The following is an 18,031-nucleotide window of genomic DNA, read 5'->3' as shown; positions in this document are numbered from 1 at the left end:
TCACTGCCAGTTTGGCACACTTGGGGAGGAACTTGGGAATGCAATGGTCCTTTTTGGTACTTTTCATACTTTCATGTAGCAACAGTTTTTATTTTGTGGAAAATGTCTTTACCTGCAGAGTCGTTCACAAGCTGCATGCTGTACACAAGTGTTGACCTTAATGAAGACCTTATTTATTGCATTTGATGCATTTGTAGGTTTTATTTCAACTGACTGTATGTACACATCCACTTCGTTCAGTGCTCTGTTTGTTCTCTGTATTAAAGCTGCACTATGTTAGATTTTTTTGGTTACAAAAAACAAAAGTTCGCTATTGAGTGAGTCCTAGTCTTACTGCGATTTACTGCATTAAGCCTACAATAATGATTTTTATTTAGAGCTGTCGGGACGGGCTTGGCACGAAATCGCAGGCATATGTAATTTGTCCTTGCGTGTTTATGTCATATCCATAAGCTCAGAGAGAAGGTCTGGCTGTGTCGCGTGAGTGTTGGGCAAGCGGGAAATGAGTGCAACAGCTGTTCAGCAGCAGAAGTCTGATTTAGAGTGAAAACCATCTATTGCAGCAAAAGCATATTCCGCATTACACAGAACATGCTGCTTTCCTGTCTTAGCAGCTTTCTGGTGTAACCTCTTGACTGTGTGTGTGTGTGTGTGTGTGTGTGTGTGTGTGTGTGTGTGTGTGTGTGTGTGCGACACATGATGGCTGTTTCACATCGCAAGCCCGAAGCCGATCTTGTTAGGCCTTCAGAATTTCTACAGAATTCCTCAACAGTGCAGGTGAATAGGCATCTAAAGTCAGATTGTCAAACTCACCAGTCAATCTGATTGATTTATCTGTTCTAGGTGGTGTGGTCTTTAGGATATGTCCCAGTCAAGAAGCCTTCTAGCTGGCCTTGAGTGATGCAATCGCAATCAAAGTACCTTTTAGCACCAGTTGCTTTAAAGTAGAACATTTTCTATAGAATTAAAATGGGCTGCGCTCGTTTTGTGCTCTCTACCACAATATTGAGTGAAGGCTGCTGATTCACTATCCCAGAGCTCTGGCTATCCTATCTACAGTGTTGGGTAAGTTACTCAAAAAAGTAGTTCTCAACAAATTACTTATTATTTTTCAAAAATTTAATTATTTAATGGAAAATTACTGACTTTACTTATGACTTGATCACAACTAGTTAAATTGTGGATTTAGAGTAACAAAAAATGAGTTAAATATTGTTCTGTTTCTCACCCACACCTATTATATTGCTTCTGAAGGTATGTATTTAACCACTGGAGCCACATAAATTACCTTTATGTGATTGTTGGAGCTAAAAAGGTCTGGTCACCATTCACTTGCATTGTATGGACCTACAGATCTGAGATATGTTTCTAAAAATCTTTGTTTGTGTTCTGATGAAGAAAGAAAGTCATACACATCTGGGATGGCATACGGGTGAGTAAATGATGAAATAATTTTCATTTTTGGGTGAATTATCCCTTTAATTTAACAATGCATTTGGTGATCTGGAAACAGTTTTCTGAAGTCTGATAAAGACAAATATCCAATAATATGCAATACTATCGTTTCTTGACCTAGATATTGATATAATATCAGATTGCCATTTACCTTGTGATTCTCACCTCTAAACACAAGCTCACCAATACCAGTTAGAGAAACAGCCCCAGACTTCGACATTTACACCTCTGTACTTCACACTGCCCCAAGTGCTGTATGGCTAGAAATCTTGCATTTCTCCATACAAAAACTCTACCATCAGATCTGTACAAGTACAATTTAGACTCATTTGAAAACAAGACAGTTATCCACAAGCTGCTCTCTATCTGTGCATGTTCTTGTGTGAGTTTCATGCTATTTTCTTACTCTTTTATCTAATGAATGAGTTTTGCCGGATTACTCTCCCTCTTTGCGCTTACCCATTGAACCTGTCTTGAACGGTCTGTGAACTAAGTTGTATCTGGTAATCCTTACTGGTTGAGGCAATCTTTTCCACAGTTTCTTTCCTATTTTTCTTAATTATACTCACAAGTATCCTGTCCAATTTTTGAGCAAACAAATGAAGCTGAACTATTTCAATGTTCTAAACTATTTTTAACCAACTGGTGTCAAGATTTTTTTTACTGGATGAAGTCAATTTGAATAAGTCAGATTTATGTAGTTCCCTTCAAATTAACACGGGTCCCATTACATTAACTATGGACATGTTCCACTAACATTTTACAAACAGAAAGTGTCCACATACTTTTTGTGTGTTAATTCCTAACAGAACATTTATTGTATTAAAACCTAACAAAACCTCCTTTTTTACTGGGAAATATGCTTTGTAAGTGTCTATTGGTCCTGGTTTAAACAGTCTTGGAACGTCTGCCAGGCAGAGGCATTTGGAACAATCCATGACCAGGGTGTGAAGGATCTTTAATTACCTTTTGGTACACAAAGGGAGAAATTTAGAATAGATAATCTGCTCAATGATTTCATACAATGTCAGTGGACGGTGACACCTCTTCCAGCTTCAAAAAGGACGCAAAAGCATAATTCAGAAGTTGTGACTCAATGTGATTCGTGTCTTATTCTGAAGGCATACGATAAGGTTTGTTGAGAAAAAACAGCAATCCAATTTATTATTAAGTGAAAATCTTCATGACCATTGCTGTCCTGTACACATTCATGAGAGTGCACAAGAGCAGCAGTTGGGGCGTTCAAGAGAAAACTTGTTTTGTATCTAAATACAGGACCGTCACAGCGATTGTAACAACAGAACATAACACAGCTGCACACAAACCAGAGAACAGAACTTACAAAACACATCTGGAGAGTATGAACTCAAATAATAGATGCATTTAAATGTATAATAGATGGAAGTTCTCGTTCTCAGAAATGTGGCTATTTATTTTGCTGCCATAACACAAATTGAATGATTATCAAAACAATCAATGTGCAACATAATCTGTGTAAGACAACAAAGACAAACGTCTAATTTCTGCTCCTATCTCTGCTTCTGTAGCCAAAACTCTATATCAGCTCTTACCTTAGGCTGTTTTCTTCATAATAAGACATTTTCTAATTGTCTGTGTGCTTGCTTAGGTAAATAATCCCATGTTATGTCTCATATGCAGTAAAGCATATCATCGGCAAAATATGTTCTTGACTACTGATGATAAAATATTATGCATCATCAAAAAGCTTTCCGACAACAGCTAGATAAACTTGTAGTCCACTCAGAGGCCAAGATAGGAAGTAATAAATTAAACTGAATGCTTAAGGAAGAGTGCACAGCGAGTGCTCAGCTGCATTAGAGCGCATTTCAGAGATGTATCTTGTGATGGAAGGTGATAGAGGCATTATATTTCCCCCAGTACTTTCTGCCATCTAGTGGAATAAATAACCCTTTCAGCAGGGACATAGAGCCAACAAAGCCTGGTGCTTCTTATTCCTACAATTGTAAATCATATTTTCCTTTTCTTATTTCCTTTCCTGCATCAGATCCTTCCTATAAGAATGTGATCAACAAAATTTGACAAAACTAAACATTTAGAACCATGGAATTTTTAACTTTTTACTTTTTGTGTGTGTTTGGTATTTTGCCTTGGTATATTGAAACACAGATTTTAAGATTAATGTTGAAACCATATCTAGAATATATACATTGGCGGCCAAAAGTTTGGAATAATGTACAGATTTTGTTCTTGTGGAAAGAAATTGGTACTTTTATTCACCAAAGTGGCATTAAACTGATAACAATTTATATTCAGGACATTAATAACGTGAAAAAGTTTTATTACGATTATAATTTTTTTCCAGAACTTCTTAAACTACTTCAAAGAGTTCTCTTAAAAAATCCTCCAGTTAATTTGTCCAGATACTCAGGTGACATTTCACCCACGCTTCATGCAGCACTTGCCATAGATGTGACTGTCTTGTCACGCACTTCTCACACACCTTACAGTCTAACTGATTCCACAAAAGCTCAATGGGGTTAAGATCCATAACACTCTTTTCCAATAATCTTTTGTCCAATATCTGTGTTTCTTTGCCCACCCTAACCTTTTCTTTTTTTCTGTTTCAAAAGTGGCTTTTTCTTTGCAATTCTTCCCATAAGGCCTGCAGCCCTGAGTCTTCTCTTTACTGTTGTACATGAAACTGGTGTTGAATTCAATGGTGTAGAATTCAATGAAGCTGTCAGCTGAGGACATGTGAGGCATCTATTTCTCAAACTAGAGACTCTGATGCACTTATCCTCTTGTTTAGTTGTACTATACAGTATTTGTAAAATGGAATGTTCTTGCTCACCCAAGCATCAGGGGTGACACTAGGAGTGGGCCCCGGATGTTTCAGGAAAAGCCTTGAATGTTTTTATGATCTTATATTAATCACAGAGTTTTCATGTGCACAGTAAAATACAGGTGAAACTCGAAAAATTAGAATATCGTGCAAAAGTTCATTAATTTCAGTAATTCAACTTAAAAGGTGAAACTAATATATTATATAGACTCATTACAAGCAAAGTAAGATATTTCAAGCCTTTATTTGATATAATTTTGATGATTATGGCTTACAGCTTATGAAAACCCCAAATTCAGAATCTCAGAAAATTAGAATATTACATGAAATCAATAAAAAAAAGGATTTTAAATACAGAAATGTCGGCCCTCTGAAAAGTATAATCATGCATATGTACTCAGTACTTGGTTTGGGCCCCTTTGCATTAATTACTGCCTCAATGCGGCGTGGCATGGATGCTATCAGCCTGTGGCACTGCTGAGGTGTTATGGAAGACCAAGATGCTTCAATAGCGGCCTTCAGCTCTTCTGCATTGTTTGGTCTCATGTCTCTCATCTTTCTCTTGGCAATGCCCCATAGATTCTCTATGGGGTTCAGGTCAAGCGAGTTTGCTGGCCAATCAAGCACAGTAATACCATGGTCATTGAACCAGGTTTTGGTACTTTTGGCAGTGTGGGCAGGTGCCAAGTCCTGCTGGAAAATGAAGTCAGCATCTCCATAAAGCTTGTCTGCTGAAGGAAGCATGAAGTGCTCTAAAATGTCCCGGTAGACGGCTGCGTTGACTCTGGACTTAATAAAGCACAGTGGACAAACACCAGCCGATGACATGGCTCCCCAAACCAACACAGACTGTGGAAACTTCACACTGGACTTCAAGCATCTTGGATTGTGTGCCTCTCCATTCTTCCTCCAGACTCTGGGACCTTGGTTTCCAAATGAGATGCAAAATTTGCTCTCATCAGAAAAGAGGACTTTGGACCACTGAGCAACAGACCAGTTCTTTTTTCTTTAGCCCAGGTAAGACGTTTGACATTTGAAGCCCATGTCCAGGACCCGTCTGTGTGTGGTGGCTCTTGATGCAGTAACTCCAGCCTCAGTCCACTCCTTGTGAAGCTCCCCACACATTTGAATGGCCTTTTCCTGACAATCCTCTCCAGGCTACGGTCATCCCTGCTGCTTGTGCACCTTGTTCTTCCACACTTTTCCCTTCCACTTAACTTTCTATTAATGTGCTTTGATACAGCACTTTGAGAACATCCAACTTCTTTTGCAATTACCTTTTGAGGCTTTCCCTCCTTGTGGAGGGTGTCAATGATGGTTTTCTGCACAACTGTCAGGTCAGCAGTCTTCCCCATGATTGTGAATTCAACTGAACCAGACTGAGAGACCATTTAAAGGCTCAGGAACCCTTTGCAGGTGTTTAGCTGATTAGAGTGTGACACTTTGAGGCTACAATACTAAACCTTTTCACAATATTCTAATTTTCTGAGATTCTGAATTTGGGGTTTTCATAAGCTGTAAGCCATAATCATCAAAATTATATCAAATAAAGGCTTGAAATATCTTACTTTGCTTGTAATGAGTCTATATAATATATTAGTTTCACCTTTTAAGTTGAATTAGTGAAATTAATGAACTTTTGCACGATATTCTAATTTTTCGAGTTTCACCTGTAAATTAGAACCGCTATTCTGCTCGCTGCGTACCTATCAGTGTCTCCTTTTACATTCTTTCACTCCTGAAAAGACCCCCACACTCAGACAAGAAGCACTGATTGACATGTAAACTGGCCAATCATCTTTAAGAAGTTACATATGATCCAACCAGTGAGGTTGGAGCTTTTGGATGTAATTACCTCGATTTTCTTTCGTAGGTGTGCGCTTGTCTTGGTGAGGAGATATATTAGAATATAGAAATATACATTTGAAAAAAGAAGTAAAACAGCCTCAGCAGCACTTCAACAGCAAGATGCGGCTGTGCTATGTGCAACTATATAACTTATTTACTGCATTGTCAAATGAGGCAATCTATGTGTCACATAACAGCCATGTAACTGTTTAGTGACAACTTTCATCATTATATTATTTTAATTTTTATGTCATTTAAAAATATAAATATTATGTTATCAATTTCTGCAGCAGTGCATATGTTAAACCTTATCTGTGCTGTACTTTTGTTTATAAATTTAATATCTTGGAATGTCTGAATTCAAACTTTATGGTCATGCATTTCTGCTGATGAATATGATTTTTGAATTTGTGGATGTTCTGTAGGCAGTTTCCTAATTAGACAAGTAATAACAGCTTGGTGTCATGGCTCTGCATTTGTAGGTTTTAAACATATAGTCTATGTGTTCAATGAGTTTGAGTACAAATTACAATAGCACTGACCACTTAGGCGTACATTGTATGTTTTGAATTCTTTAAAAAACAATATTGAAAGAAATACTTCATTTAAAAATGAAATCTTTGTCTAGTATAAAATGATGCATACATGGTGCATACATGTTTCTGAACTAAGCTCTGGATATCCACTGACCCTAGAACCACCCCTGCCAAGCATCACTTCAATGCTCCATCTCTGACAGTTACATGGTTTACTCTGTCTGCTGTTATGTTCTTGAAACTTGATTAATCAAAACATTACTGATAAACCTTAATTAAGCAAGATGCATTGTTGAAGGATATGACATTTATGGTTTATGCAATCTGAAAGGTAAAACAGCAATTAAAACTACTGTGCCAGTTGTGAAGGGGTTTAAAACGTCCGAATAGGACACCAGCGCATCATCACTCCTAGTTCTTCTGCCAGTGTTTCTCTCCTCATTGTTTGCAACCTTGCAGTGCATTTAGAGAACTGATATGTCCTTCATGATGGTGGATTTAAGTCGATTTTTGCTGTCATTCAATATTCAACCCCAGTTGTATATTATTGTATTGAGTTACAATATGTTGTGGACAAGTAAACATAGCAGAAAAGATGAAGTACTTTCTACATTGAATAAAGTATACATGAGTTTAATTACATTCAAACATGTAAAAATGAACACACCACAAATCCCCCAATGGGGGCAGCAATAGGGATCTCGCCTAGGGCGGCAGAATGGTCTGAAATGACACTGGTCATCATATATTAATCCTAAAGTGGAACATCTTGTTATATATATTTGCTCATTTGCGTTAACTGGATAACTGGTTAATAAAATAAGTCAATTTTACTTAACATTTGAAAGCTGGTGTTCCCAACATGCACTAGGGTTGAATAATTAATGAGCTTGAATGGTTTCACTGTTTGCGAGTTTATTTACACCATTTCAATTGTTCATTTTGTTAGGTAAGTTAGGTAAATTCTTGTTTTGCGGATTGTTGATTGTCACCTTCGTAGTGTTTTGTGCACCAAGTGTTCAGGTCTTAGTGCAGCTCTATACCTTATTTCCATTATCATTAAAGCAAGATGATGTTATACCTGTGGTTTTTTGATGGCATAGAGTACGTCATTGTGGTGTGCCGGTGGTGCACACAAAAGTTGGAAAAAAACTTGTATCGTAGGTGTGCACTACAAGCCAGGAGCCAGCCTGCGTGAAGTCAAACACAACTCACTCGCCACTTTATTAGATACATCTGAGGAGGTCCATAATATCTGGAGACAGTTATCCTCTAGCCTTATCCTCTGACAAGGTGCCACATGATACTGATATGTATATTTAAGAAAAGTAGAGTTCAGATTGATCTGAAAACAATAGGTGTTTTACAATAATTGGTTGGAATTATGGAGCAAGCATAAAAATGTGTCTAAAACAATTCATAAAGTTTAAAATGTATGTGATTAATGTATGAAAGATCAGGTTGATATGAACATTGTATTATGTATGTATACTGTACACTATATTATGTTCATGTATATAGAAATTAAGCAGTTAAAGCAAACAATACATTTTGTAAAGTTTGATTCAAATGAATTATTTGTTATGGTGAAGTTACATTTATAAATGTTACATAGCCATCTTGCTCTTGTTATATTTATGTTTATATTTTCTTTGTATAGTTTATGAATTTGACTGTAAATGGAAATATTTAAATAGAGAATATACAATAAGAGATGTAAAAATGGTAGGCATAATAAGCGTTGGCTTTAGACTATTCACTTTAGGCCATTTTAATAGAAAATAGATGATACTGGGTTGATTGCAAAATTTAAATGTATACACTGTAAAAAATATCTGTAATTTTAATGGCAAAATACTGTAAAAATGCTAGAAAAATAAAACATTAATTGATTAAAGAATATTAACTGTAAAATATACAGTAAACATGTTTTTTGAAAGACAATAAAAATACAATTAAATGCAGTGGAAATATATATTTTTTTAGATGTAAAAAGTATGATTTTCCTGTATAATTATTGGTAAAAATTGATATTGTGTACATGATTGTTACAATTACAGTAAAAAACATTAATCAGGCATTTCCACAATTCCCGCATGACCCAGTTCATTTCATTATATTTTGTGGGAATAGTTATGTTTCTTCTTATTTTTAATATCAGTTATGTACATTGGGGTGTTCTGTTTTATATTTGATGTAGTTTAGTTCATGTTTATTGCATTATTTTAATTTCACCCTGATGGTGTTTGTGTGAGTGTCATCATGTGCTCTTCTGTAATTTTTACGGAGAAATTTAGGTTTAGTTTATGGCGTTTTATTAATCTGTAAATATAACAGATTTGTATTTATTTATTTGTACAGTGCCAGCGTGGTCATGTAAATTACAACAGTCAAATTTAGTTCTGTAAAATAGTTTACGTTTGTGCTGTATTTTTTACAGATTTATTCTGGCGACCACAGCTGCAAGGTTTTTTTTAGTTTTGTTTTTACAGTGTGCCGAAATAAAAAATAAAAAAATGCTGAGGGCACCACAAAAAAAAAAAAAAAAAAAAAAAAAAAAAAAAAAGAAAGAAAAAACATGATCACACGGGAAGTCGGAATGTTGTTTTGGAAAGTTCCACTACCGCGCGCAGTTCCAAGCCTAAGTTAAACATGACATGATATTTGAAGTATATTGGGCCACTTTTTGACAGTCTTCTCATTGCACGAAGAACTAAATGGCCCAATTCATCAGAATGATTTTTAGGCCAATTTTCAACAGTAAAACATCTGAAAATGATAACTGTTCGCACACATACTTTCCATTATTTAAGGTAAGACGAGTGTCTGTAAAAGGTCGATTATTTTTAGCAGTTGTTCCATTGTGCAACTAAAATATGTACTAGAGGTGGTCAAGCCTAAAAGAGCCCAAAAGCACTTTGTTCTCTCTGTCACTCTAAGTACGTGACGTTGACGAATCCCTCAACGGGAACATGGATCCAAAACTATTTGAACTATAGTTCAACATATTAGTCACAGTTATGCTGAACATGTGTCGTCCAGTTTAATAAATATGTTGCACAGAGTCTCGTGCCGTTATCTTCTCATCCATGTACTAGCAAAAACTAAACAGCAGGGGGAGCTACTTTCATATCAAAATGGGTGCAAGTCCTCGGTTATTGTCTCACCCTGGAGTTGTGTGGAAGCACATTCCAGTAATCTTTAGAGTGCATTGAAAAGTTTTCCTATGCGACGTATATTATGATAGTATATATTCCTACGGTGTGTTTTATTACGATATGCCATCTGTTTTTTTTGTTTTTTTTTATTGTTTTGTTTTTTGAAGAATATCAAAATTAGACAAATTGTAGATAATATAGGCTATTAAATTATTTTGATATTCTCAAATGTAGAGAGAAAGTTAAGAATTCAATATTTGTATTATTATTATTATATCTTTTATTATTATTATTGAAGTAGGCTATAACATTTTCAACACGACCCCCACAGACTCAGCACTTGATTTAAACTGTGTTTCATGTCCGTGCACAATCTGTCGACATTAAAGCTCGTTTACTCTTTTGTAATATGGAAATGAAGACCTTAGATTATTATATGAAGGTAGATTATTAGATTTTTCCTTTAATTAAATCCAGGTGTCGAAACTTGAGAGCTGCCGATGTGATCAATGCTTCAAACCATCGTAAATATTGTTGGTTTTGTCCCTCTTAATCCTGAAGTGGCCCCGAAACACTCATCGTTAACCTGCAGCAGCCCTCATTACGGCCGGACTTCAGTTACAGTCAACCTTTAAGAGGTGTTAACTTGCAAAACAGTTTAATAGTGTCAATTCCGTTAGAAAGATAAAGGTTTTTGGCATCAATTGACCATTCTAAATTACTAATAATAATAACGTTTGGAGTAATCGAATACAGACTTTTATATAAAAAATAAAAATGTAATTAAACATCTATAGCCTAACAGCAATAATGCAATTAGTCGTCTACATGCTTATAACAGATATCCATCCATCCATCCATCCATCCATCCATCCATCTATCTTTAGGCTTACAACTTAATAGAAACTATGTTTATAACATGCTTTCACTGTCTTGCAGAAGCGACGAGAAAAACAAGGCCCACTTTACCTTTACGGTTGGGTTTACAAATAACTCTTTCTCTCCTGAGACAACTGACATTTCACACTCATAAATAAATAAATAAAATAAAAACCCACACACAATTATTCTTAGGTAGATTTTTTTAATTGGATTGATATTATTATAATGATGAACAGGAAATAAACTGTGAAGAGTCGTTTTACGCAATAATTCCTATTACAAGAATTAATACGCAATATATGAATTATTACAAAACCAATTATTAGAGCTAAATGGTGATGCACGAAAACTTTTCTTAAAAAGAAAAGACATTTCAATAAGAAATACAATTAAAATGTATACTGGCAATTTAATATATATATATATATATATATATATATATATATATATATATATATATATATATATATATATATACGATATAAACGATTTGGTGTCGCTTTATTCTACATTGTTTCGGTCTATATTTTCAGAATTTTCCTCCTGAAAATTGTTCATTCGATCATTCATTCGTTCGTTCATTTAATCGTACTGGAAAAAATGCACATTCTAATCAATCAATACCATTTATTTCCGCAAAATGAGCAGCACAAACGCAACTGTCGCCGCATCTTTATTTCATTTAATCTCATCCCGCATCTTTATAAATCAATCGGAACACATCCACAAAAGTGAAAGATTTGCAGAATCATTTCTCACATCAAATACAGAAATTGAATGATTATTGGGAAAAAAGTTCCTCATTGTAAACTCATCTTTCGTTACATTCCAGACGGAATTCATATTTGATTTATTTATTTATATCCTTTAAAGGTCCCATTGAGATAATACAGAGTCCTGGTCAAGACGGCAGCACGTATTGTTTCACAATATTCCATAGATTTCTTCATTCAAATCAACCGAGAAGACTAGACTAATCCCAAATATCATTTCACTTTTAGACTGAACTGATGTTGTTATCTGCTGCTCGCACTGAAACAAAATACTCAGCCCAATAAACAAAACCTAATCAATTTAACAAAGCAAGCGATTGTGATTCTGAAATACCCTTGTCTGTTCCCTAAACTGTAACTTTATATTGCTCGAGCAACTCAAGACTTCTTTCAGCAATGTCTCCGGCACTGGACACGATCTGTGTATGCTCACAGCTGGATGATTAATAGACCCCTCTCTTCGTCCAATCTCACATTTCAAAAGACCACTTTACTGTAATAAACCATTTGCTATAGTAATTCTATAGTAATTCTATAATAATTCAGCTGCACATGCTAAATGACTTTGTTCTTTGGAGAAATAGGTATATTCACAGCAATAACCCACGTCACTTTCATCACACACTCAATACCTCTGTTCCAGGCAAATGACATTTAAAGACTGTATAAATAAAGAAATGCCGGAGGAGTGTTTGATCTCTTAAGACAGATTTCAGTAATACACACACAGTAACAACTCCACTGGTTTAATCATGCATGGGAGAAAAGAGGACGACAGTGACTCAAACCTCTTTTAGTGTCATTTTCTTTTCACGGGAGGCCTGTGCCATGTACTAGAATATAGCAGTCCCCAAACAAGGGATCGTGTTCATTCAGCGATCGGGGATGAGCTTGGAGATGAAGAATCACCTCTTTTTTTCCTTTGGGGAACATCAGCGCATCAAAGCCCCCACCGACAGCTGTATTCACGATTGATGACATCGGCTTACACTAGAAACACAGAGAAGAGGAAATGATTGAGATCATTTGTGCATTCGATGTTCTCGAAATGTCTCGAAATTATTTGAACTACTCTTAATGTACAAAGTCATTACTATGAAGGGTCAGATGCATTCAGGATGAGAGGCAATCGAGATGTGTATAATGAGTCAAAATAAACTTCCCTCTCAGACAAAGTGTGTTTAGTTTTTTTTTACATGTTTACTGCGTTGTAATACATTTTGAGCAATTTTTATTAACAGCAATAACAACAATAAACGCAATAACTTGCTAATAATACGTAGTAGTAGTAGTAATAATAATAATAATAATAATAATAAATGTATTATAATTAGTTTTATTATTATATGTATTACTGGCATAGATCTAATATCTGAACCCCTGTTTATATTTGTTGACCACATTTTTAGCAGTTATTACTTAGATGTAGGCTATATGGATAATAATAATAATAATAATAATAATAATAATAATAATTCTGCGCTCTGAGCAGAGTGGGGCGTGCTCTAATATTTATAATGGTTGAAAAGGGTAAAATGACCGTACAGTTTAATGAATTTCTTCAGCTATGAAAGAGAATATTTTAAGCGAGACACGAATTAATTCTGTGGTCTGAATGTTTTCTGCGGATCACTTTAGTTAACACCTGCTAAATTGCAGAGCAACGAATCTCAATTCGTAATACTGTAAGCAATATTTAGATCAGATTTAACTTCATGATGCATATTTGATTAAACTGGGATACAGATTATACACAATTATTTTAATTCGAGTTATTTCTGCAGTCATACAGTAATAAACACGTTAGAGGTTTATTAATCATTAAAGATGAGTGCTGGTCATTTGCGTCATCTAGAGCTGATCTAAAACGCATGACTTAATAAATGTAGTACTTGATGCTTACCATCTCATGTTTATGATTGTAAGTCTTAAAAATAAAAAACATGGAATGCCATAAATAAACAATGCTATTCCACAATCAGTACACCAATCTGACTGACCAGACACATTTTACGTTACAGAAATTTCAGCCCGAGCAAGTGTGTAACGGATTTAAAGTGCACGTAGAAGCAATCTTATGACTCTTATCTTATCCGAGACAACTTTATCCGCTAACTTCAGCACTCAATGACAATCACGGTAAGTTCTGTAAGGGGTAGAACAAATGCGTTCAAGCATCCTATATGTGCCTGTTAAATTAATAACTCAGTAAGAGTAATTGTGCATTTATGTAATTATGCATATGCTTTCAAACTTAAAATATAATGCAATAAGTTACCATTTCCAAAAAAAAAACTAAAGAAAAAAATTGGTTATAGCTTTTCTATTTGGTTCTAATCATCTATAAAGGATCCTATATTCAAATATCAGGTATCAATTTATTTCCTGTTCAGAAATAAAGCATGTTCTACAGGCCTACGTGCTTCATTACAATTTAGTGCATTTCTCATGCACCAACTCGTGCATCACAATCATTGCAATTATTACGAAAGAATACATTTTTATATTTTATTTGTATTTCTAATTCCTATTTATTTAAGTTCACGATGTTCTGCACGTAAATATTATCTGGTTCTCTTCAGGCCAAAGGCTAAAAAGTGTGGCAGGACCAAGCAGCCTTTTACATCAGTCTTCACACCTCATTAACACACTCCTTTCTCCATGTTTCAGTGGTCAGTAGTGCGCTGAATTTATGTTTATGTTTCTTTAATTGTAGCAAAAAACACAAGAGAATTTCAATCCCATTAACAAACTATTCTTGCATTAACATGCGCTTAAAGATATTCCGGTTAATCGATAGAGGATACTGCCGGTTTGCCTGAGGCATCGGCTATTCGCCCTCTCCGTTGACACTTCACCTTAGCACAGCATGCGATCAGGTTTAAATCATTTTCTTTCGGGGTTCCTCCTCCAGATTTGCTCCGTCTCCATCATTTGGCTGGAAAAAGGAGAAGAAAAAAAAAACACACAAGCATGCCAAATCTATGGTGTCTACTGCTCTGGAATTTAATTCAAAATAAGCGTTTCATTTGAGTATGCAAATGTTTTAAATCTGCCTGCATGGACTTATTAGACACATAGTTTGTTAGGTGGGTCTGTTTTAATAGCATTTAAGTGACTTGCTATACAGAATCAGCCAGATGAATCGAAAACATCCTACTGTAAGAAAATGCTTAGCTAAATATATTAGGAAAACTATAAATACATTTCATTTGGGAAAAAGTCTGCATGCGCATGCGCATGTGCCATGCACATGATCTAACGCTAATTCGGTTCTTTATCTACACAACTTTTGTGAAGTGGATACAGATAAGTATACGAGATCCAAACTAAGTAGAAAGTGACGCATCCAGGCAGATTTGAGATAGAAATATTATGAAAGGTGAAGAAAACGCTGATAAGGGACAGCATGACTCTCACTTGTTTCTGGGGGTAAACAGGAAAAAACAGTACAAATAACTGGAAATAATTTTGGGGAATTTGCAGTGGCTGTAAGGCTGCTCAAACAGGTCTGAGCTCAGCTAAACAATACCGTACCTGACACCTTTCATACATAGCCTAGATATTACGCTATTTCAAAGAGTGAACATTTCAAATATGTAACCAATGAAAAATACACTAAGCAAAACGAGAGAAGGAGAAAATGTATCGAATAAGCACAGGCCTATATTTTTTTCACAAATAGCCTACTGTAGGACAAATAATGCCCACATTGAGTGGCATCCGGCAACCACATCATCTAACATACACCAGACTATTAGTTTACACTTTGCAACAAAATAAGTAATCTCATTTAGAAAGCAGACCTTACTGATCCATGTCAGGCTACCATTGAATCATAACGAATACAAAAGCATAAAGCATATCTCATACTACAGCCTCGAAACTCTTGAACTGTCTAATTTGACGCATTACGCACGATTTAATTTATTGTGGGCAGAAAAGTGAATGTTTTATGAAAACGGTCCATAGAAAATATATAGGCTATACAATATCATATCAGCACTTCAGAGTAACATATTGCATATTCCGTAATACTGCAATACGCTTTAAATCAAATGAGAAGAACAGTGGGGTAGCTCCACAACATTTTTTATATTTTTATACAGCAAGCGCAACCATAAGTTTATGAACTGTAGCGCAAAATAAAAATGCAGTTGTACCGATATCGTTTATTATGACATGAACTAATTATAAATGAAAAACATATCAAAAGCATTTTTAAATGACATCAGGAGACATTACAGGGAACGTGAACTAACAGAAATACATACTGATCTGCGAATTTCAACTTTGGACTAATCGACGAAATTATTAGAAGTATGCTTATGAAACTAAGTTACAATGCCATGTTGCAAAAACTTACCATTCTTCGATCTGGCTAAAAAAAGAAAACTAAAGCAAGACTCGGGAAACCCTGTCCACTAGTTCAAAAGCGAGAGGGGAAACTTACGCCAGTGAGAACGCCTGTCATGTCAAATCTGTCAGCCAATAAAATATCAACATTAGAGAAACGCGCGGCTTGATTGGCTGGCAGAACCTCGGCGTGGAGAGATGTGTATAGGTCCAGCCCATCATTTTCTAGGATTGAAATGTAAGCCTGTGCTGCCTGCCATCAGGAAACAGAAGGCGAAATTTCCCTCTCTTGCAACTAATCGGGATCGCATCCGTTTCGGTCGCTCAGTTTTCATGCACATCGGCTTCGGTGCAATAAAGACCCGCTAAACTGGACTCGGGACAGATCAGAACAGGACAACATTCGGAAGTCTCTTTTAAGCAATGGGTAAGCTCTTCGATCCATATTTCATGTTTTTTTCTCACACGGGAATTGGTATGCAAAGGTACTTTTGGGAATACGGTTGCACTCCTTTGTAATGTAGGCTATGCTTCAGATCTCGATTCAGAGCGTCCCGTTGCGTGATGCTTTCATCGTCATTTCGGGAACAGAAAAAAATTTGCTATGGGCTGCTTTATTGGCGCTCTGAAAGTGGCACTTTGCCGCGACTAAGCTTGATCCCGGGCAAAACGATTTAATGTGCATACCTACTATGTGTTAAAGTATGCAGTAGCCGTGGGATTTTTCTTTCTTTATTTGCAGAATTGGTGGACTGAGTTTGTTGAAAGTGTTTCTTCCCCTCATTGCATTCAAATGAGACAAAACGGAACATAAACATTTGATTTAAACGCAGATATAAAGAGCAATCTAAAGGATTTGCCTGTCTTGCGGATTTATTGAACATTACTCATAATCATTATGTTTCAGACGCAGATGAGGGCTGATGTTTTAATCGGTCTGAATGTAATTCTATTCTTCTTTTCTTTTCTAAATATATCTGCATCACTAGAGCCAGCCTTTGGGGAGGTGAACCAGCTAGGTGGTGTTTTTGTGAACGGAAGACCCCTGCCCAATGCCATCCGGCTCAGGATAGTAGAGCTGGCCCAGCTGGGCATCAGGCCTTGCGACATCAGCAGGCAGCTCCGCGTCTCTCACGGCTGTGTAAGCAAGATTCTGGCCCGGTACAACGAGACCGGTTCGATACTCCCAGGCGCAATCGGCGGCAGCAAGCCAAGGGTCACGACCCCGTCCGTGGTCAAGCAAATTCGGACTTACAAGCAACGGGACCCTGGCATTTTCGCTTGGGAGATTCGAGACAGACTGCTCGCCGACGGTGTGTGTGATAAATTCAATCTGCCCTCTGTCAGCTCGATCAGTAGGATTCTCCGCAACAAGATTGGAAATCTGTCTCAACAGAACCAGTACGAGTCGACCAAACAGGGCCCTCATCACCAGCCACAACACACCCTGCCATACAACCACCTGTACTCGTATCCGACTCCAATCGGAGCCACTGGGACTAAAGTACCGACTCCGCAAGGCATGCACACTCTTCCTGGACACATGGCAATGCATAGGATATGGCCTTCCTCTCATTCTGTTACAGATATTCTGGGCATTCGATCAATAACGGAGCAGCAAAGTAAGCACAGTCTCAGTTTTTGGTAATAGAAAGTCACGCTTATTCGTGGGAGTGTTTGTGGGCATGCTGCTGATCATGCGAAAAGGCACTGTTGGGTCTCAGGCCTATCAAAGTGAGTTTGAGGTTGTGTGTATGTTTGTGTGTAAAGCCAAGAGGAAGGAAAATGAAGAGACGTGCTGTGGTATTGTGGAAGGGCCCAAATGTGTCATTGTTAATCTAAAATGTTAAAATGTTTTTGACTATAGTTGAGCGTTTCATTGGACCCTATTGGACTCTAGCATTTTGGATTAAACATTTGATTTACCATGTATCAGCAAGTCAACAAGAAAAATAATAAAGCAAAAAGGAAACGATATGACGTGCTGTTTTCAGGAGTTGGTGCAGAAGCTCCACTAATACAACGTTTGCATTGAAACGGATGGTTTAAAGCCTTTAGTAATCATCAAGCAGCGGATGTGGAGTATTTTGGACAACGAAGAAAAATCTAAATGAGGTTTTCAAAGCTAAACGTGTGTTGAAAAAGCGCCTTTTCTCCAATTCTTTAACACAATTTACTTGCAACTGAAGTAGGTCTGAA

At 36.5% G+C, this 18,031-nt stretch overlaps 1 protein-coding gene across 1 annotated transcript in view; it reads left to right on the top strand.

Moving 5' to 3' along the window:
* The first annotated feature begins 16,112 nt into the window (after positions 1-16,112).
* Positions 16,113-18,031, top strand: part of LOC127662095 (paired box protein Pax-9-like) — an 8,718-nt gene continuing 6,799 nt past the window's right edge. The window contains exons 1-2 of the mRNA XM_052153068.1: positions 16,113-16,259; positions 16,822-17,454. Coding sequence (XP_052009028.1) covers positions 16,256-16,259; positions 16,822-17,454 — 637 coding nt within the window. The 5' untranslated portion in view covers positions 16,113-16,255. The remainder of the gene's footprint in view (positions 16,260-16,821; positions 17,455-18,031) is intronic.

This window comes from Xyrauchen texanus, chromosome 22 (assembly GCF_025860055.1).
Source record: "Xyrauchen texanus isolate HMW12.3.18 chromosome 22, RBS_HiC_50CHRs, whole genome shotgun sequence".
Lineage (NCBI taxonomy): Eukaryota > Metazoa > Chordata > Actinopteri > Cypriniformes > Catostomidae > Xyrauchen > Xyrauchen texanus.
The sequence above is the reverse complement of the archived record's forward strand: the minus strand, read 5'-3'. Positions and strand labels throughout refer to the sequence as shown.